General features: G+C 40.7%; 2 protein-coding genes across 4 annotated transcripts; both read right to left on the bottom strand.

Moving 5' to 3' along the window:
* Positions 1 to 171: 171 nt before the first annotated feature.
* On the bottom strand, positions 172 to 12,904 carry CCDC125 (coiled-coil domain containing 125). 3 transcript variants are annotated; one of them, XM_083577407.1, is made up of 12 exons: positions 12,748 to 12,904; positions 9,348 to 9,763; positions 7,596 to 7,654; positions 7,094 to 7,180; positions 6,639 to 6,716; positions 5,939 to 6,024; positions 5,761 to 5,843; positions 4,645 to 4,760; positions 3,909 to 4,016; positions 2,375 to 2,549; positions 921 to 1,054; positions 172 to 814 (listed from the first exon to the last, which is right to left on the bottom strand). In XM_083577407.1, the coding sequence occupies exons 2-12, from the start codon at positions 9,667 to 9,669 to the stop codon at positions 473 to 475; spliced, it is 1,590 nt and encodes a 529-aa protein (XP_083433533.1). In that variant the 5' UTR covers positions 9,670 to 9,763; positions 12,748 to 12,904; the 3' UTR covers positions 172 to 472. The 3 variants fall into 3 exon arrangements, with proteins under 3 accessions (XP_083433533.1, XP_083433532.1, XP_083433534.1); XM_083577406.1 differs by having other exon boundaries at positions 9,348 to 9,708; XM_083577408.1 differs by having other exon boundaries at positions 9,348 to 9,645.
* Positions 12,905 to 14,775: 1,871 nt separating this feature from the next.
* Positions 14,776 to 18,894, bottom strand: AK6 (adenylate kinase 6). Its single transcript, XM_083577456.1, has 5 exons — positions 18,759 to 18,894; positions 17,834 to 17,926; positions 17,223 to 17,281; positions 16,984 to 17,129; positions 14,776 to 16,832 (listed from the first exon to the last, which is right to left on the bottom strand). Exons 1-5 carry the CDS (start codon positions 18,841 to 18,843, stop codon positions 16,643 to 16,645), a joined length of 573 nt encoding a protein of 190 aa, XP_083433582.1. The 5' UTR covers positions 18,844 to 18,894; the 3' UTR covers positions 14,776 to 16,642.
* Between the last annotated feature and the right edge of the window lie 1,451 nt (positions 18,895 to 20,345).

Here is a 20,345-nt window from a genome sequence, read left to right as displayed (position 1 = left end):
GAATCTCTTTATCTTACAGTAAACATTCTCATAGCATAGAAGTTCGTTCATTTGATCATGAAATAGTCCTTTCAAAAATACATCTGCCCCCAATTCCATCATAGCATAAAATACACAGGCATTACGTACAAGCAAACTATTTACAAATACCTACATTAAGAGTACATTCAGTTTTTTTTTTGGCAATTATTTTAATTGGTGAAAAATGCTTAAAATCACTCTAATAAAAAGGTTCCCTGAATTATGATGACATAATTACAGCCCAAACAAGGGGCTCTGTTGACACACAAGAACTTCTGCCTGTTGACTTCTATGTATCACAGTGATGAAGGACCTGGAAGTCAATTGAAAGCCCATCAACGCAAGCGCATATGAATCTTAAATCAGTCTTGAGCATTAAAGAGGTGTGTTGCCTCTGTCATCACCCACCCCCTTCTAGGCTCTACCCTCCCCTGTAGAGCAGTCAGTATTTTCAGTTTTGATCAGCTGCTTCCTCTGTTGAATGCACATAATTTTCTTCAGGTGTTGGGGAACAAGAACTTTTAGACGTACAGTTCAGCATTCTGGTGGGAGATGTGTGGGAAATAGAGCAGGAGCAATCTTGAGCACCGCATGTCTGGCAACTCGAACACACAGGAAGAGCTGACTTTGGGGGCTCTGAATCATCTTTGCACTGATTACTGCTAAGAGCAAGCTCTTCTGAAAATTTGCTTTCCTTATTCTGCTGCAAACTATCTTCTTTCTCTTCCAGGGCACGAGCAAGCATATAACTAACTTTTCTTTGATGGGCCAAAGCTTCCTCCTTATCATTCAGCTGTAAAAATCAATAAAAATTAAAAATAAACAGTGTATATTTATTTTTACAGAGATAAAAGAACACCATTAGTAATGCCCTCTATGAATCCATACAAGTTACCAACCAAGTCTATCAGCATCCTAATGATTTCCTGTGGATTATCCAATTCTTCTATTTTCTTGCTGTCAGTGCTGGAGGCAAGCATGCCCATCAACTTTCGCCCCGAGCTTTTCCTATTCCCTTGAAATGTGAAAGCACCTGAGGGGAAAAAATAACATTCACATTTAAGTTCTGATCTTTGAGACATTCTAAACAACAACCACCTTTTTAAAGTCCAAATAAAATTAAGCCTAAAACTAATATACCACTGGAAAACTGAGGCTGTTACCAAACGAAAATAAATGGCGTACATCTATAATCCAGCTTCCAAAAGTACACATGCTTTTTGGTGGTGACTGCTACACTTTTAATAGACAAAATAATAACCAGCACAGATAGAACAAAAAGAATAGAGCAAAATGTTCTGCAGTTAAAGTGAATAAACGGAGAACAGTGGAGTGCTAGTAATGAAGGCCAAAATATGCTGATCTTAGATAACATGTTTTGAATCCTCATTCTAAAATAGTTATTCATAGTCTGTTACAGGGATAGCCAATGTGGTGCCCTCCAAACATTGTTGGGCTCGGACTCCCATTAATCCCACTTGGCAAAACCAAAGGCCAGGGATGATTGGCGCTCCAAAGGTTGGCTACCCCTGCTCTACTATTAAGCTCCAATATCCTACCAGAAAGGCAATAATACAGGGGTGAGAAGAGAAGAAATGTATGCAGGTGCTTGAAAGAGGGAGGAGAAATTGCAATAAACTGGGAGAAAATTATATGAACTCCAAAAAGGAAACGAACTGTTTATTACTTTAGTTCACTCACTGGTGGATGAATCTTCCCCCATCATTCAAAATACTCATTTTTTAAAGCAGATTGCAATCATAAGATCACACTTTTATCATATTGAATATCACCACATGCAAATTATACATGTGCCAGAAAAATGCTTCCTGTGGTCTTTTAACTTGACATTTATTTTATTGGACATAATCCAGCATATTTAACACCACCACCACCAGCTTGGAGAGATTACTCTATAATTTTTCATAGCTGTCTCCCTGTAAAGACCTTTTCCCAGATAATGAATAAGTGAGATTCAGAAGGTTTCAAATAAGATATCATGAACTTTGGCTGTGATGTTTGAACAAGACCATTGTGCTTTGAGGTGATATATAAAAGTTCTCTCTTTGGTGATGTTATCTGTGATGGCTCATTGATCTACTGCTCTTCATGAGATGAGCAGTAATCAAGCAATTAACATGCATGAACCAGCCTTAAATTCTCTTGGTAGGGACTGCTTTGCCACTCTGTATGCATGCAGCATGGTTAGCTAATATGAAACTCAGGTCAGCAAATGTATGATGTCAAACAGTAGGTTTTAGGTTTATTCGAATAGGTTTTATACAAAACAAAAAATGCAAATTCTGGGCTACTTTCAGTACCACTAAGAATCATGCAGCATGGAGAAAATTACCATCGTCTTTTATGTTTTTCCAGTTGAATCGTTTCTTGTCTTTTCTGCAGATCTTATTCATCTGTGCGAGTCCCAGAGCCTGGTCCCTCCTCCGCATCAGCTGCTGCTCAAATGCAATTCTGAAGGCATCTGCCATAATATATGCTTCTTCTTTACTCTTCTTCAGAAGCTCAAACTAGGTTGTTGTTTTTTAAGATTGAGAAAAGGTTCAGATGGCGTTCAAAAAAAGAGTGAATGATTCCACATTTTGGAGCTTTTTCAGTCATTCAGTCCCAGTACATTGGTATGGCAACTGCTTCCCCAAATGAAGTAGAGCTATACACACACAGTCACTAGGTGACCAGAAAATTTAATTCTAACAATTGTCTGGGAAAACCTCTGCCACAGGATTGACATTTAACAACAAAAACAATAATAAAAATGGCTGTCCACACAGGGAGGCACTTTGTTCTTTGTTTACCATGGAACTGGGCTACACCTTGTGCTAGGATGCAGAATCAATGGTAAAGAGTACTAGAGTTGCTACAAAAATAAGTATCACCTACTACTGCTCCCTATAAAATCCTCCTGCTTAGGCAGCAAACACACCCATACTTTTTCTCTGTGTGGAACAGCAACCAAGAAAGCAGAGACAGACAGACTTCTAGAAACAGTTACTGGCTACCAAACCTAGGCAACTTTTTGGGACACATCCAAAGTCTGCTTTCTGAGTTGCATTAACGGATTTCATCATTTAGCCTAAGGAGGGCTGCACAAAGATAATGAGATGTGCCTACAAGAAAATAGCATTGATTCAGAAGAAGCTTCTTCCATTAGAGCATGGGTAGGCAAACTGAGGCCCGCAGGCCAGATCAGGCCCAATTGCCTTCTGGATCCAGCTCGCAGATGGTCCAGGAATTGCTGCGTGGATCGCCAGCATGTGCGTTCTTTCCCTCTCCCTCACACGGCACCACCGCTGCCTCCTCCCTCCCTCCTCCTGCCTCCTCCCTGCCCTGCCTAGAGGAGGAAGGGGACTGGGCTTTGTTGGTGCCAGCAGCAGCAGCGCTTGAGCGGCCACCATTTTAAGCAGCCCCTCTCGGGAGCCCTTTCACGTGCTGCTCATAGTCCTTCCGCTTGCAAGACACAGGTAAGCAGCCGCCGGGGCTCGTGGTGCTCTTGCATCATTCCCCCCCCCCAAATATAGTCTGGCCCCCCACAAGGTCTAGGGGCAGTAGACTGGCTCCCTGCTGAAAGTTTGCTGACCCTTGCATTAGATCCATCTTTGGATCCATCCCATTTTTTTTTCATAGGCTCCCCTTGTCTAAATATACTCTTATGCATTGGGCCGCTAATATGTATACAGTACATATATAAATAATAATACAAGTTTTAGATATCTGTCATCATAAAAAGGAAAATGCATTGACATATCAGCTGCCTAAACACTGTATTTTTAAGCTTGCATCATTTTGAACAATTTCACACATGGGAAGTGCCTTCTACACATCTTCATTAAAAGGGACAACAATGCTACTTTCAGTCCAAGCATAAATACCTCTTGTTTGAGCTGAAGCAGTTGTTTTCGAGTCGCCGCTGACATTTTTGCACAGGAGCATGGCTCTCCCTCAAGACCACTGCAAGTGCAAGCTCCAAGTACCGCCAGCTTCAAATTCAAATGCACACCGTCCATTATTGATTATTATTTTTTTTTTACAAAACACAGAATAAGGGTGGACTTCTACATCTTCATACAAGTTATATTACTGGCTTGGATCCAGAGCGGCCCTTTAGAACAGAAGGACTGCTTCCTTTTCCAGAAGTTACAACAATCTAATAGAAGCTCCCATTCATGAAAGGTAGAGACGATTTTCTCTGATTCCCCTTCTGCCTCATGCACCTTCTTCCAGAGTATTCTCCAACTCTCATGGGAAGTTTTTCAGGTAGTGTAGGGGGGAATCAACGAAAAATCACCTCTCACCTATCCCCCCTCCAACATTCCATTACTGTAACTAAAATCAGTATCAAACTCATTATGAGCTCTTGGGCTTGTCTATTTTCAATTTCTCCATTTCACAGCTCGAAAAAGGTTGTAGAAGATCAGCTTGGGGCAGACTGGTCTAGGAAGAAAGAGGGAGCGAGCAATGGTGTTTCATGAACTGGATACGATCCCAAGTCCAAATGGAGGAGGGAAAATAGTAGCCGAAAGAACTGAAGCCTCTGCCCTTCCACTTCATTCTCAAAGTAACTGGTATCAGCAAAAGACTCAAACAAAACAATTTTAATATACACACCTCAAGTCCTGTTATCTCTGTAAAACCACTCTTGCTAAGGGACATGTTCTCCTGAACAATCTTCCGCTGTTTTGCATCTAGGACAGCGAGAATCTCCAAGTGCTGTCGTTCCAAAACTGTAAAATTTAATATTGAGCAAGGAAACAGTTTGTGAAATTTCCAATCAGAGTCTTTTGCTTCAAATCCTCACTTACGTAATTTTCAAATTTAATAGGGTTTGATTCTTCATTTACTAACTTGTGGGGTATACACAAAATAAAGGAGCTTAATTTCTGAACAAAGAGCTCAAACTCGCGTACAAGTTTATGTTGGAAGCTTCCCTAGTCTCAGATTTTGTGGAATTGGTTGAGGTCACACACTAAGGAGGAAAAGGCTCTTTACAGAGCACTAGTTTTATAATCTCATATATTATGGACTGAAGATTCTGCATTTGAAGCAGGTTTGAAGCTGTGGTTTACTAAACTATGCTGAAATCACGTGTCAATAAGTGTTGCCAGAGGCAATATTAAACATTGAGGGCCAGTGATGGCGTAGCGGCTTAGAGTGACAGATTAGGACTAGGGAGATTCAGGTTCAAATCCCTTCTCAGCTATGAAGCTCAATAGGTGACTTTCAGCCGCTTGCCATCTCACCTAAGCTACCTAGGTGAGTACATGACAATGCTAATCTTATTGCTAACTGCATCAATGCAACATGCAAAATCCTAAATTCCAGTATATTCAGTGGGTAAGAATGCATAATTTCAACATTATGCTTCTAAGCGCGACGTGATGTTCAAATCCTTTCAAGAGTACAAACAAAAGTTTAAGACGAAGACATTATGTCTAAATGATTTGAAGAACTTTACAATTATATGTTTTAACAACTTGCATTTTGGAAAATACATTTGTTTAACTTACTCTTGGAATATCTTGTTTCTTTTGTGACTTACAATGCAATGGCCTTTGGCTAAAAACAATAAATATTGGACTAATATATTCTGCATCATAGAAAGTTAAACTGAACACAGTACACTTTTCAAAAAAGATTAGTCTTTGCTTTTTTGCATCTAAGATAAAGGTAAGAAACACAATTTCTTTAAAAGGCAAAGAACTGAAAAAGGTGGAGCATACTTACATTCATTTTCAGACTTTAGTGTTTTAACTTCATCAGTTTTCAATTTCAGTGTTTCCTTAAGTGCAGCATTTTCACAATAAATTCTGTTGACAATGGCAACAAATGACGTTTTTAAATCATACCTCAAACGTATGCTTCTATATATTGCAAAACTGAGGTATTACTTTGGTATATATACCTGTCATATTTTTCTGCCCAAGACTCTTCTGTATTTTTGAATTTCTCCTGATTAATTTTTATTTCCCACTGTAGAACATTTATTTCCTATAAACAGTAAAATGTTAATATTAGAAGAAAGCAGGACAATATTCCATAATTTGAACATTCCAAACACCCCTGACTGTGGACTTAGTGCTCTCCTGTTCACTTTTCCTGATGAAATCTAGGATTGCAGTCAATTGTTTGTCTAAAAATACTGAGTCAGCAACTTTAGATAACTACTGATGAAAGACAAAATGTCTAGGAATGTTCTATGTATCCACACATTCATGCAATCAGTCTACTGCATTAATGTGAAAATTGATTTTCTAGTTTTCACTATTGTGGAGAAAAACTTGAAAATCTGTGGGCACAGTGTTCGCTAAAAGAGAAGAATCAAACAGTTCTTCCCATGGAATAAAAACTCTGTGCTCTGAAATCTCCCAATTATCCAGACACATCTTTTCCAATAAGTATTCCAGCAAACTATTACAACTGTACTAAATAAAATATTGTAAATAAAAGACAAATCAACAAAGATGTGCACTGCAGTGCCATGCATATTTACTGAGAAGTAAATTGCAGTGTTCAGTGGATCTATTTGCCCAGTAAGGATTGTAGTCTTACACATCTCAGCTATTTTTGCCCATCTTCAGAGAAAGAATAAGGTATAGTCTTACCTTTTCTAAAGCTCTCTTCTGCTGCTCTGTTTTTTTAAATACCGCTTTAGTATGACAAGTGGCTTTATCCAGCACTGCCTGAGAAATAAAAATTTTAAAAGCTGAACTATTATGTCTCGCATAACATTATGTCTCACAGATCATACTAAAAGTGAAAACATACGTATCAATCAGTGGCAGACTTTGAGCTCTCAAATTTCAGAGGCTCCCCACTGCCTCTCACACTCTCATACAACACTGTTATGGCGCCCCCTGCAGTGCGGAACCCAGTGCATCTGAACTGGTTGCACTACCTTAAAACTGCCTCTGCATCAATTAAGGAACTGGTCACCAACTTAAGTAATAAAACCATTAAGAGTGAAGAACAGCTGTCTCATTTGCATAACAGTACATGTACAATTTGAAAAAGGCTACATTACAAATTTCATGTAAATTTATATATATTAGCAAGTTACCATGCTCTGCAGAATTTTTAGTGCTTGCTCTTTGCCTTCAAGTTGTCTTTGAGATGCTTCCAATTCAACTCTTAAAACTTCTATTTCCTGGGTACGAATAAAGTCAGGTTGAGTAAACAAAAATATTGGCATCATACAGAGACTTTCTGCTATGTGTGGATGGGACACCCGCTTGTGTGATTGGAAGGATTTCTTCCTCAGGCTGCAGCCCCATCTCCACACCATCTCCCACACTGTTCTGGAGGATTCCCTGGCCAGCAGAAAAGGCTCCTGCTTAAGCCATCAACCCAGGCAACCAAGGCGGCTTCAGTGCCATAACCACGCCTAAAGCCAGACCAAAAGGGATCCAGAAAATCCACTTCCTCCAAATATGGGTGAAGCTGGACTTCAACTACTCTCTCAACACCATGCCCCATATTTGCTATTGCTTCTGGGTCTGGGAACATCCTATTAATGAGAAAAATAAGGTTCTAAATTAAGTCTTGCCAAGACAGGCACTTACCTCTTCAGCTTCTTGAAGGTGTTGTATTAATTCTTCATTTGATGCCTCAGAGTTAGATTCTGTGTGCATTCATAATAGAAAAAGCGTCCTGGTTTGAAACTAATAGGATGGCATGCTTATTTTTAAGTGCTTTTTTAAAACGTTAAAAAAAGAACTTGAAAAGCACCAGCTGTTTCTCAAAACTATGGTAATTTGCCCTCCCCTTGCACTTTTATGTAATAAGCATTTAATACACCACTTCTTAAGTTTCAAGAAATAGCATCTGATTGTTGGAAGGAGTGAAAAAAACCACATTGGGCATCTCCTAATGGTGGAGGGGGGGGAAAAGGATGCAAAAGAACTTTAGATCAAAAGGTAAAGTTAAATCAACACTAACTTATTTAATGGCTAACCACACATTTGTTTGTCTCCATGCTGAGCTGTCCAGCACATGAGGTGCGGTAAAGCACCAGACTCAGGCAATGGAGACAGAAGAGATGGCTCTCTGTCCACACTACTGCTTCCAGAACACACACACAAACACACACACCCCTCACTGGCAAGAGGGAGGCATTCTGGTTTGCAGAGAACGCTTTGTGGAACAGCTTGGCTCCCACCAACTTTGGTGAGAGCTGCAGTGTTCTAGCAGCAGAAGTGATGAGAGCTGAGCCCATTCAGCAGATGGGGCAGGAGGCGGCAATTTCCGGTTTACCTCAGGTGGCAAAACGGGATGAGCCACCCATGTCTCCATGCATGCGTGGAACTATGTTTCAAGAGATGTATAAACAAAAGAAGAACTTGGGACACATGCACTCTAATGGAGATTCCTTAAAATAAAATAAAAGTAAAACTGAGGTGGGGAGGGGAGTTCACCAAAAGGCAAAGCAAGAAAGTGAAACATCAGAGAGCAGCTGATCTCTTTTAAAAAGGAACAAGGGCGTGGGGGAATGCAATACTCAAAGGACAAATTTCAAAATAACTGCCGGCAACACTTGCACAGTCATAATCCATACAGAACTCCAACTTGCGCTGGAAGCAATAGTTTTCTGGGAAAAGGAAATTGTATTTCCTCAGCAACATCCAGTTATTGTTTTGAATATTTGAAAAATGAGTTTCCTCCCCAAAATGGACTCTCACTCATGTTACAATCCAGTGAGACGCTACTGTACACTGCGGCCTTGGAGATAAATGAGACTACATTAATCTCTTTCATGCTTGGAATCTACAAGCTGGGCTACATCATTAGAAGCCTAGCACCCAAATGGCTGAGACAACAAATAAGTGCTTAGTGTGCTGACTGATACACCAGTCCCCTGTACAGCGCTGTTTACAACTTACATAAAGCCTTAAATGCTGCCTCCTCTCCTCTCTTGTGATACACTGGAATCTCTCATTTTTTACAGGAAAACTCATAAAACAGTAGACATGCAAGGTCTAATATTTTGAATTCAGTTATTATAGCTTCTGTTTAAGTCAACATGCTTAAGCACACACAACTGGGTCAACACTATCCATCATACATATATCTTACATTCCTTGTTTTTGTTTTGAACACCTACAGGAATAGGTGAAAAGCTCAGTATAACTGAAAATTTGAAACCAGCATTTTAGGTGGTGCAATAAACTGTTTCGCCTGCTGCTCTATATTTGTTGTTCTGTGGTACTTACATGCTTCTGGAGATGTTTATGAATTAAGTATCTTAATAGCAACATTTATGTGCTGTATGAATAATACTAAATGGTCCAAAAGTTTGGACTGAACTAAAACCTTACCAGAGCTGTTTTGTCGGTTGCAGCTACGAAATGCATTGATTCCCATTTTTTTGACTGACGTGTCATTCAAACTGTTACACCTTGAGCAACGAAAAACTGTTGCATCACATTCTTCTCCTTTTTTTGGCAGCATAAACGGACTGAAGCTTTTCCTTGCTGAACCTCTTCTAGGCATACCTGGGTGTGCGCTGAAGCTTTCTGGTTCATACATATCACTTTGCCTTCTAATGAGTCCATTTCCCAAATCTCCACATGCCATGTCATCATCTTCACCTTCTGAGGTCATACCCAGTTTGTTCTGCAATGACACTGCTTCACTCATTGGCAACACAAATAGCTTCTTATTTCAAGCTAGCAGTGCCTTTGTTTAAATACAAAAGCTTTGTTTAAACACAAACACGTCAGGGAAAGTTGTGCTGGAAAATAAATTAATAAAAACGAATAATTATGTTATAACAAAACTAAAGATGTCTCGGTTTCTTTAAAAGCCACTTCCACCATTTCTAGACGGCAGCAAATAGTTTTTTTACACTGTACTAAGATTTTCCTAAATAACCCATGCATCTTGTCGAAAAGATTACTAATTACAGAAAGCATTTCCTGCAAATTAAACACATGTATTGTTAGTACTGATTTCAAAGCACGACTGCAAAATAAGATTCCAAGAACTTAAAAGCATATCAGTGTAATCTTATGCCTTGCTGGCAGGACCATAAACACACCCAGCCACTTTGTTTACTTTAAAATGTAATAAAAAAGAAAGCATTGTTTAACTTACAATCCAACAACTGCAAAAGTCACATCAAGACCTATGTGGAATTGAGTTCTTGTATGAGACGTGCATATTACACTATGTTATTGCTTTCCTAGTTCTCTTTAATAGAATCCAGCCATTTATAACATCCTCACAAAGGAACTCTGAATACTTGGCTGCTTTTTTTTTTTTTTTAGCAAATAATGTTAAGAGGAAGCATTTATAGAAAACCCTCTCTTCATTAAAAATGTCTTCTTATGCTGTTTTTGCACATGGACATTTAACTTTAGTAAACCATTTTGAATGTGTGCTGCTTGTTTTTAAGAAAATTAAACGGAACTTCTGTTCACCTACCCTTTAGAGACTGATTTAGACATAAATATAGTGATAGGAAGAGCTTGTCTTCTACACATCCGTGTAAATATCACAGTATGAACCAAGGTCATGAGTAACATTGTGTATACATTGTCCCATAATGCTTACAATTTAGGCACACTTAATTTGGGGTGCCAGGGAAGGAAGCTAGTTCATTAACATGTAGTAGTTGGTCTCTAAGGTGCTACTGGACAATTTCTAAAATTTATTTTGCCTGCCTCAGACCAACACGGCTGCCACCTGAATCTAGAAACATAGAATCACAGAATCATAGAATTGTAGAGTTCGAAGGGACCTGGAGGATCATCCACTCCAAGCCCTTGCAGTGCAGAAATATACAGCTGTCCCATACGGGGATCAAACCTGCAACCTTAGGGTTATCAGAACCACACTTGTATCAACAAAAAGCATTAAGCACTGCTCATTTCTCATTAGAATGCAACACAGTTAGTTTTATATTTGAAACAACAAGCATTTTATATTTATTAAGTACACAATGAGCAAAGCATATTTATCTGCAGGTATAAACCACAGAGCCTAGGGCTTGCCAATCAGAAGGTCGGCGGTTCAAATCCCTATGATGGGGTGAGCTCCCGTTGCTCAATCCCTGCTCCTGCCAACCTAGCAGTTCAAAAGCACACCAAGAGTGCAAGTAGATAAATAGGTACAGCTCTGGCGGGAAGGTAAACGGCGTTTCCGTGAGCTGCTCTGGTTCACCAGAAGCGGCTTAGTCATGCTGGCCACATGACCCGGAAGCTGTCTATGGACAAACGCCAATTCCCTCGGCCTATAGAGTAAGATGAGCGCCGCAAACCTAGAGTTGTCTGCAACTGGACCTAATGGTCAGGGGTCCCTTTACCTTTACTTATATAGCTAGCAGGTAAGTGGCTGTGGCTCAGTGATAGAGCATCTGCTTTCCATGCAAAAGATCCCAGGCTTCATCCCCAGCATCTCTAGGTAGGGCTGGGAGAGAGGCTTGTTTGAAATCCTGAATTGCTCCCAATCAGTGCAGACAATGTTGAGTTAGATGGACCCATGGTCTGACTCATTATAAGGCAGTTTCCTGATGTCTTAACATTCCATGGTAAATCCAATACAGTGGTATCTCGCGTTAAGTACTTAATTCGTTCCGGAGGTCTGTTCTTAACCTGAAGCTGTTCTTAACCTGAAGCACCACTTTAGCTAATGGGGCCTCCTGCTGCTGCTGCCGCACCGGCGGAGCACGATTTCTGTTCTCATCCTGAAGCAAAGTTCTTAACCCAAGGTACTATGTATGTAACCTGAAGCGTATGTAACCCAAGGTACCACTGTATTGCAAAACATCCCTTATTGCTGCATAACTATACAGCAACAGGCATTTTATATTTATAATATACACAGTTATAAGATTCTTCATATTTATGTACAGTTGTAGCTGGCAGAAAAGCCAGAAATGCATGGACCCAAGATTACAGAACATACCTTATTGCTGCAGAATCATATAATGGGTCCCCTTTACTTATTTTAGGGCTTCCCAGAATAAAGAACTTATCCTCTAATTATCTCTTTCATGGGTAGCTCAGTTGACTAGCGTGTGATGCTGACAATGTCAAGGTTGCGTGTTCGATCTTGCCTAAGGACAGCTGCATATTCCTGCATTGCAGGGCGTTAGACGAGATGATTCTCAGGATCCCTTCCAACTCTGTGATTCTATCAATCAATTATGACAACACCTTAAGCAGGGCTTTCTCTTCTGTTTCCCCCCCTTTTCTTTAAAAAGCTGCATGCCCAACCAACATTCAACAGGTGCAGCTTTGAGCATCACTGGCGTCTCCATACAGGGCAAAACTCTTGGTCTGCTGAAGGTCTCCCTTTGCCGCCAATATTAAAAGGTACAGGAAAGAAAGGCAAGGAAAGCTCCCCGTCGGAGTTGCAGGGGCAACGCAAAATCTCAGAGGGCGCCTGAGCTGAGCGCACGCAGCTCCCGCCAAGGCGAATTCTGACTAAAAAGAGAACGCGAAGCTTTACGAAGAAGTGTGCATGCACACGAAAGCTTACACCCAGAACAAACTTAGTTGGTCTCTAAGGACAATTTTTTAATTTTAAAAATTTATTTCCTTTCACGAAAGAGCGCGTAGCACGAGCCTGCGGGGCTTCCCTTCGCGCCACATGCATAGAACCCCGACGCCCCACGGCTCGGCCCCTCCTCGGCCCCCCTTTCCCTCTCCCACCGGGCCGAGCTTTCCAGAGCTGCGGGCCTCCGCGCGCAAGCCAAGCCCGCCGCAGACCCACCTGGCCGGCGAGGCGAGCAGGGCTTCCTCCTTCCCTCCAGTCCAGCCGTCGCCCTTCCCGGTCCGTCCCTCAGTTCCTCCCGGCCTCCCTCCGGGGCAGGGCTTCACCTGCCCGCCTACCCCAAATAGCCCTCCCTTCCCCGCAGCTAGAGGAGGAACCTGCAGAGTCAAGAGTGGGCACGGTAATATAATAAGCTTGTTGCAAATATCCATCTAACTGGCCCATTAGTTTTTAAGGCGCCGCCCACAAGCCTCAGTGCCGTTGCAGCAGGAAGAAATGGTACCTGACACTAAGTTATACCCGTCTGCTGCGAGGCAGTGGTTTTTTTTTGGGGGGGGGTGTATTTATTTCATTGCATTTTTATACTTTTTTCCTCCAAGGAGCTCAAAGGGGCGTACAAGGTTCTCCCCATTTTATCCTCACAACAAACACCCTGTGAAGGCAGCGACTGGTCCAAGGTCAGCCCTAGTGGGCTTCATGGCTGAGTGGGGATTTGAACCCCAGCCTCCCAGGTCATAGTCCAACAGCAAGTGGTTTACCTGGGAGGTCCTCATGGAATACCCTCCCCAGAGAGGCATATTTGGTGTCTATGTTTCTGTCCAAATACAGTGCCAATCAGGGTCGCATTTAGGTTTGATGGGGCCCTTTGTATGTCCAGCTGTCCTTTGTCAACAACAAATTGTCGATGTTTTTTGTGTTGAATATATGCTATATGGTAATTTATGGACCTACACAACACAAAACACTGTTGCTGTATGTAGGTTTTGTTTTAGTATTTTATCTTATATTTTGGAAATGTACCAGTACATGCAGGTTTTTTTCCCTTTATTTTTTTGGGGGGCCCCCAAGAGAGTGGGGCCCTAAGCTATAGCTTGCTTAGCTTATATGTAAATCCAGCACTGGTGCCAATACCATGGTACCTCTGGTTACGAACGCTTCAGGTTACGAGCTCTGCTAACCTGGAAGTAGCTGCTCCTGGTTGCGAACTTTGCCCCAGGATGCGAATGGAAATCGTGTGCCAGAAGCGCACGCGCAGCGGGAGGCCCCATTAGCAAAAGCGCGCCTCAGGTTAAGAACGGACCTCCGGAACAAATTAAGTTTGTAACCAGAGGTACCACCGTACAGTGCAATCCTGAAATTCTCATCTTCCCTTACAGGAAATGCTAGCTGGGACTGATGGGAGTCAGAGGCTTCAATATCTAGAGGGCACCTCAAGAGCTTTTTATCAGGCATTTTCATCTGCACGTTGTGCCTTGAACGGTGGTTCCGAATAAGCATTTGAAAGGCGCATACAATGCAATCTCATGCAAAAAAAAAATTAAGGGAGATTATCTAAATTCAGGCAATTAATCGTATGAAGCTGCCTTACACCATTAGATCATTAGTCCATCTAGATCAGTATGTAGTGACAACAGCTCAAGATTTTATAAATGACCTAGAAGATTGAGCATATTCCTTCAGTTTCAACTGCCAACTAGCAAGCTTAACTAGTAAAATTAGAGATCAAGATGAGCTTTTAAAGGAGGACTGGAACATGTTTGCAGCTTATTAAAAAAATTATTGTAAACATGTTAAAACGTAAGTAGGTTTGGAGTAATAACAGCAGTAAAATACATATAGGAGAATATTATGGAGGAGATAAGTTATAGAATAATTAGAATATGCATCAATATTACAATACTTGGGGAAACAATGGAGTGGTGGAGGGGAAGTAATACTAATTGAATGTTAATTGGAAAATGTACAATTATTTTTATTTTATTTGAAAAAAGGATAAATTAAGATAGATAGATAGCTAGATAGCTAGATAGCTAGATAGATGACCTGCCACCATGGAACCTTTTTATTAAACCTCTGGCCTTAAACAAAGTATGAGCTCTACCACTTCATGAAGGGTCTTCCCACATACATAGGTAGCTACTACATGTCAAAATCCTCTATTGCACTATAGGATAATTAAGCTTTGACAAACAGGAAAGGATGAGTGAGATACAGATTTAGCTGCAATACATGTCTGAAGTTAAGTGGTTTTCTTAACTGGTCATCAATACAAGCAAATTTATTGAACACAGCAAGAGCTACTACAAAAGTTGAATAGAAACATCGTATTTAAACATTCATTAAAAGAAATTGCTTACAGCATATCATAGAAGGCACTTTAATAGACATACCTGTATATAAATGCAAAGCTAAATGTTTACCATTAAATGCACTCCTTTTTATTAAGAAACTTACAAAACTATAGACCCATTTCCCCATAAATCAAAATTATATTAAGTACAAAGTCATTTCCAATAGTTATTTAGTAAATAATAAAAGTTACAAGTCAAAGTAGCTTAGTTAGGAAAATGGCAAACTGGAGAATTTTCATTTTAATATATACAAAACACAAACATACAATGACGTTATAAGAGGCACAAATCAAATGCTCCATGGATAAGGGCAACACCCAACAGTGACAGCCACTTGTGCAATGGGACTTTCCCCCTGACGTGTACACTGATGCCCCTCAAAATCTACTCTGGACAATTGGGGAACCTTCTGGAATAGATTTTGCAAGCGTGAAGAGGAAGAGGAGAAAGGGAAAGTCCTATCATGTTCCCTGCCATGACAATGTGTATCCCCCATAAGTGTCAGTCGTACTATACACACTGAATGACTGTGTAATTTACATTATACCATGGAATGTGCAGCTAGGAGTATCTTAAGTACTGATGCTGCATTTAAGTTAGTATATGCTTAAATTCAGTAGGAGTCTCCTATTCCTAAAGAAGGAGGCTCCTTTTCAAGAATACCTTTAAACCTTTTTAGTCCCAGAAAAGAAAACATCAGTGCTTTATATATGCTGAATTACCACAAAACTACCAGGGCAATCAAAGTGGGCCTTTCCCAACTGACAACAGGAAGATGTGCTTCCTATTAAGATACTAATCAGTGTCCTTTGCAATTTTTATAATTTCATTATAAATTTCAAAGATCAGACCTCTGGAGCTAAATATTTTAACACAAAGAAGAGACATTAATAAACATACTTACAAACAGACTTAATACTTTATTCATGCATAACCAGTTTTCTACCTACCTTTCACTTGGTACTGTGTATTTTGCACATGCGTTGTGGTAGTCAACAGACAAAACATAGATCTGTATTTGACACACATACATGCTATGGGAAGCTGCTATCAAATTGGGCTTCCTATTATGTGGAACTGGCATGTGTGTTCACATCAATAACATGACCTGTGGTTGCACTTCAGGTTGCACTGTGTATAGTCAATGTATTACACTTGCAAAGACAGGTCAATATTCCCATAGCATTAGAAGTAACTTCACCGGGAAAGCTTTTAGGCTTGAAAGACTGATAACATTTACTATGAGCTAGTAAATGAAATATATATATATACACACAAATATATTAAATGACATTGCATGTCGATAACTTAATAACCTGGAACATTGTCACAAACCAAGCCCCACCATTAAAAAATAAAAACTTCCACAGAACAATTCAACGTATTACCAAAAAAAGGAAGTTGCACAGCAATTGAGATGCTAACACCTAAACAAGCCAGTGCAGTTTGTTATTAACCTTTTCAACCAAATCTTCAAAAAGAATCTTGAGATGCCCAATTACACAGAATGTCATGTTTTTTAAAGTTTCCAAGTCTGTAACTTATGTCCAGTTTCTGCAGTCATATGAATCCAGCTATAATTAGTGCAGCATAAATCTGCTGAATTTCATTTATCTCCAATTTTATTTTCACAGAAAAGTAACTGTTACTGTTTCCTCAATGACTGAAACAGCAAGTGTAACTGACAAGAACCAGTCAGCCAGTGCTATTGAATTAAGTTATTTCTAAGACTGTTTGGTCTATTAATATTATATATTAAAATGCTAGTTGTTGTCTTTCATCCACTGTTCGATCCACTGTATAATCTGATCTAAGTTGTTCTCCATGTCCTCTGGAATGTTGCTGGGCAACTGATGAACAATGTCTTCCTTATACGATGACATGGCTTCTTCATAAATGATCTGAAAAATTTCACATTGAAGGTTGTCTTGAAGCTTTTTTCCTTTGTATCCTCTAAAAAAATAAAATAAGATAAGACAAAAACACTTGAGATAATTTGGGAGCACATTTTAGGTTAAAAAATAGAGACAAGACTATGTACTAACAAGAGGCTTCATCATAAACCAAATCTGGTACTGCATCTATTTTGTAGCACTGATTTTACCTGCTTTCCAATCTGTTATACAAGACTGAGTTTTCAGTTCGAAGCACAAATACTATATTAAACCAACGTTCAGGAAAGAAGTCACAGCTATGATAATCAACTATTACACCGCCATCACTCATCTTCTCTTCCAGTTCATCAACTACCTAAAAGAGAATTCATACAAAATAAACTTATAAATGTATTCTTAGTAACAAAATAAAACCCACAACTGTGCTAGTTTTTAAATGTAAACGCACCCTGTCTTCATCTAAAATTGGACATCCATATTCCTCATCAAATCCTTCGTATAGCTCCCCTGTATAATGAGGAAGAAATGGTAAGAATACAAAAAATGTTTCCAATGGTTTGCTGTCAATTGCTTTTTTAAGATATGTCTCTCAAAAACCTGTGCGCAGCCCAATATTATGGGTTTTATTCAGAAATAAGTTCCATAAGTCCAGTGAGGCTTACTCTATGCATTTTAGACGTATGTTTAAAAGTTTTTTTAACAAGCATGTCTATAAACAGAATTTATTCCCTTATAGCTATGGATAGGATTCATCTAGGCATCCTGTCAGCAGAAACTCTGTGCAAGGACTACTGCTTATGCAATGGAGCTTTCTCCCTCTTCTTCCACTGAATGCCTCCCAGAATTGGTTTGGGCAGGAAGGGGCGGGGAGAGTCAGGAGAGAGGGGTGGGGTTGTTCCATATGATGAGCTGAAATGCTTGCATAGACAGAATGTTCATAATAGCACAACATTGAACTCTACCACATATATCTAAACTATACCTACTTACCAGTATATAACTTAAATACGAATTCTACATCAACTTTCAAGTGTTAAGTTCTGTAAAATAAAAACTCACCTTCTTTGGCCAAATCACCCACATTAATGTAAGTAAAATCTGTTCTTGCAGCGATCTCTTTGCCTAGGGTAGTTTTCCCAACACCAGGCGTACCTACAAAGCAGCATATGCCATAACAAAACAGTAATCAATAGTAGCAACTAATAACATATACAGTGGTACCTGTACTTAATTCATTCCAGAGGTCCATTCTTAAGCTGAAACTGTTCTTAACCTGAAGCACCACTTTAGCTAATGGGGCCTCCTGCTGCTGCCGCGCCGCCAGAGCACGATTTCTGTTCTCATCCTGAAGTAAAGTTCTTAAACTCAGGTACTATTTCTGGGTTAGCAGAGTCTGTAACCTGAAGCGTATGTAACCTGAAGCGTATGTAACCCGAGGTACCACTGTACTGTAATCAACTCCACATGAAAACTGCTACTAAAGGCTCAGACAGGCCTAGTTCAAGCAAGATAGCCAAAGACTTTCCATTTAAAAAAATATCCTGCAGGCGTGTGCATCACACTTTGAACGCTTCTCTATATTAAAAATTGTCTACAATCAGCTTGTATGGCATATGGCAAAGAGCAAGTTTTGTATTTGCATGTTATATAAAACAAACAAACACGGAGCAGCAATCAAAACAATGTTATAGCGCATTCGATCACATAGTTTGCTTGCATGTTAGCCCAGGCCTCATATTTGAAGTAGAAATAGGAGGGTAAAAGTGACATTTACCGAGGCACACAATCAGGTAAAACCCATGAAGCTGCCTCGCACCGAGTCGACCCAAACACACAGCTTTCCAGGATAGGATTTCAGACAGGAATCTTTCCCAGCCTTGTTGTTACTGGTTGCCTTCATCCGAGAACACTAGAAACTGGACCCGGGACCTTATGCTTCTAAAGCACTTGCATGAGATACAAACACAACCCGTTTTGCTCTTACCCGTGAGAAGAATATTTGGTCTCCTCATGTTCGCTTGGGGGACGATCCAAGTGCCTGGAAAGGCGTCACGAAGACACGTGTTCATCCTTCGCGGGGACCTTTCCCAACTCTGCCCGAGTCAGCGCATAATAATAACGTCACAGGGGCCCTCTTTCTTCCGCCCGTCTTCTGGTAAATAGGAAGGCGACTCTGTGAGGTAAGAATCACGTATGACATACATACATACATACATACATACATACATACATACATACATACATACATACATACATCAGTTTCGGCGAGCTTTTGGCTTTTCTTTGGGGCCAGAGGGTGAGGCCTTAGCGTTTCGCCATCAGCTGGGCGCCCACATGCGTGGGAAGCCCCCAGCCTGAATGGAGGCAGCCTGAGTCCCAGGAGGAGAAAGGCGCCTCCGGCGGGTATTACGGGACCGCGGCAGGTCTCCCTGGTGATGGAGAAGGGCGAGTAAGGCGCTGCCTGGGCTACAGAAGCGGCGGAGAAGGGTCAGCGCAACACAGTCGGGCAGAGCCGCTCCGCAAGTCCCTCGGCTGGACATCCCTGGAGGAGCGGCGCAGTCCGAAGCATGTCCGGTCAGAAGTAAGTCCCGCTGAGTTCGGCTGGGCTGCCTTCCTTTCGCCCTGGAAGATCTGCCTCCCTGCCTTGTTGGCCGTTATTTTCCCACCTGGCCTGGGTGGGCGGGTCCCTGACTGACCCCAGTTACAAAAGCTGCTGAACAGACTCTTCGGCTGCGGTAGAGTTTGGAGGTTTCTTTGGTTGCTCGCGCTGTATAAGTTGAATAAATAATAACAATACTGATGCTGATTTTTGTATCTTTATTTCTAGATCATGTTATGATTCGTGTGGAAATTGTTTTAATTTGGTTGTGTACTTTTTGATGTGTTTTATTTATGACTTCTGTTATGTTTGTAATTATGCAAATCTTGTCATGTCATAAGCCGCCTTGAGTATGGTTTTAACTCAAACACCACCGTGTCTGTGTGTGTGAGAGAGAGTGTACTCTTTATATTGCACAGCCTTTGGGGATGGTATGACAACTACTGACATTTGTGACTGGGGATGGTATGACAACTTAAATTTGTGACTGAATAGCCAGTTCTGAAGTTTTTGCCTGCTGTATAGATGAAACCTATAGTTGTCTGTGACAGGTTACTGAAATCTGCCTACTACTGCCACTATATAGTACCACTATATTTAAAAATCATTGCAGGAATATGTTTCACAGTCATGCTGCTAATTAGTTTCTGAGGTTTTTCTCCACCACCATGAGTTGGTAGAAACAATCCCAACCCCTTTTGTACCAGTCTGGGAAGGGGGTGGATAAATTGGAAGCCTGTAGGATCTCTGCCAGTGAAATCCAGCGGAAAGACCCAAAAGGCCCTGTGTGAAGAAGTGGCCTGGCATTCCATACAGACTGGTTGAGCAGTGGCCAGGGTTAGGAATGAACCTTTTCTTGGAAAAACAGCACATTTGGAGGAAAATAGCAGCTGGAGTGTGATTTCTCCCTTCCCTGGGGCTATCCCCTCATTTGAAGGCAGCCGTAGTTGGATGTTTTGCCTAGTTGGACGT

The sequence above is a fragment of the Podarcis filfolensis genome, assembly GCF_964270895.1.
Source record: "Podarcis filfolensis genome assembly, chromosome: 11".
In the NCBI taxonomy this organism is placed as follows: Eukaryota; Metazoa; Chordata; class Lepidosauria; order Squamata; family Lacertidae; genus Podarcis; species Podarcis filfolensis.
The sequence above is the reverse complement of the archived record's forward strand: the minus strand, read 5'-3'. Positions and strand labels throughout refer to the sequence as shown.

Bases quoted from the DNA above. Each gene is read 5' to 3' on its own strand.
- CCDC125 (XM_083577407.1), bottom strand. From the start codon at position 9,669: ATGAGTGAAGCAGTGTCATTGCAGAACAAACTGGGTATGACCTCAGAA. The intron at 6,717-7,093 runs GTAACTTGCTAA...TTTATTTCTCAG, and splicing joins TAAAAATTCTGCAGAGCATG to GCAGTGCTGGATAAAGCCAC. The intron at 1,055-2,374 runs GTAATTTTCTCC...TTTTCCCCTCAG, and splicing joins GAAAAACATAAAAGACGATG to GTGCTTTCACATTTCAAGGG.
- AK6 (XM_083577456.1), bottom strand. From the start codon at position 18,843: ATGAACACGTGTCTTCGTGACGCCTTTCCAGGCACTTGGATCGTCCCC. The intron at 17,927-18,758 runs GTAAGAGCAAAA...GCTGCTTTGTAG, and splicing joins ACCAAATATTCTTCTCACGG to GTACGCCTGGTGTTGGGAAA. The intron at 16,833-16,983 runs GTAAAATCAGTG...TTATTTTTTTAG, and splicing joins TATAACAGATTGGAAAGCAG to AGGATACAAAGGAAAAAAGC.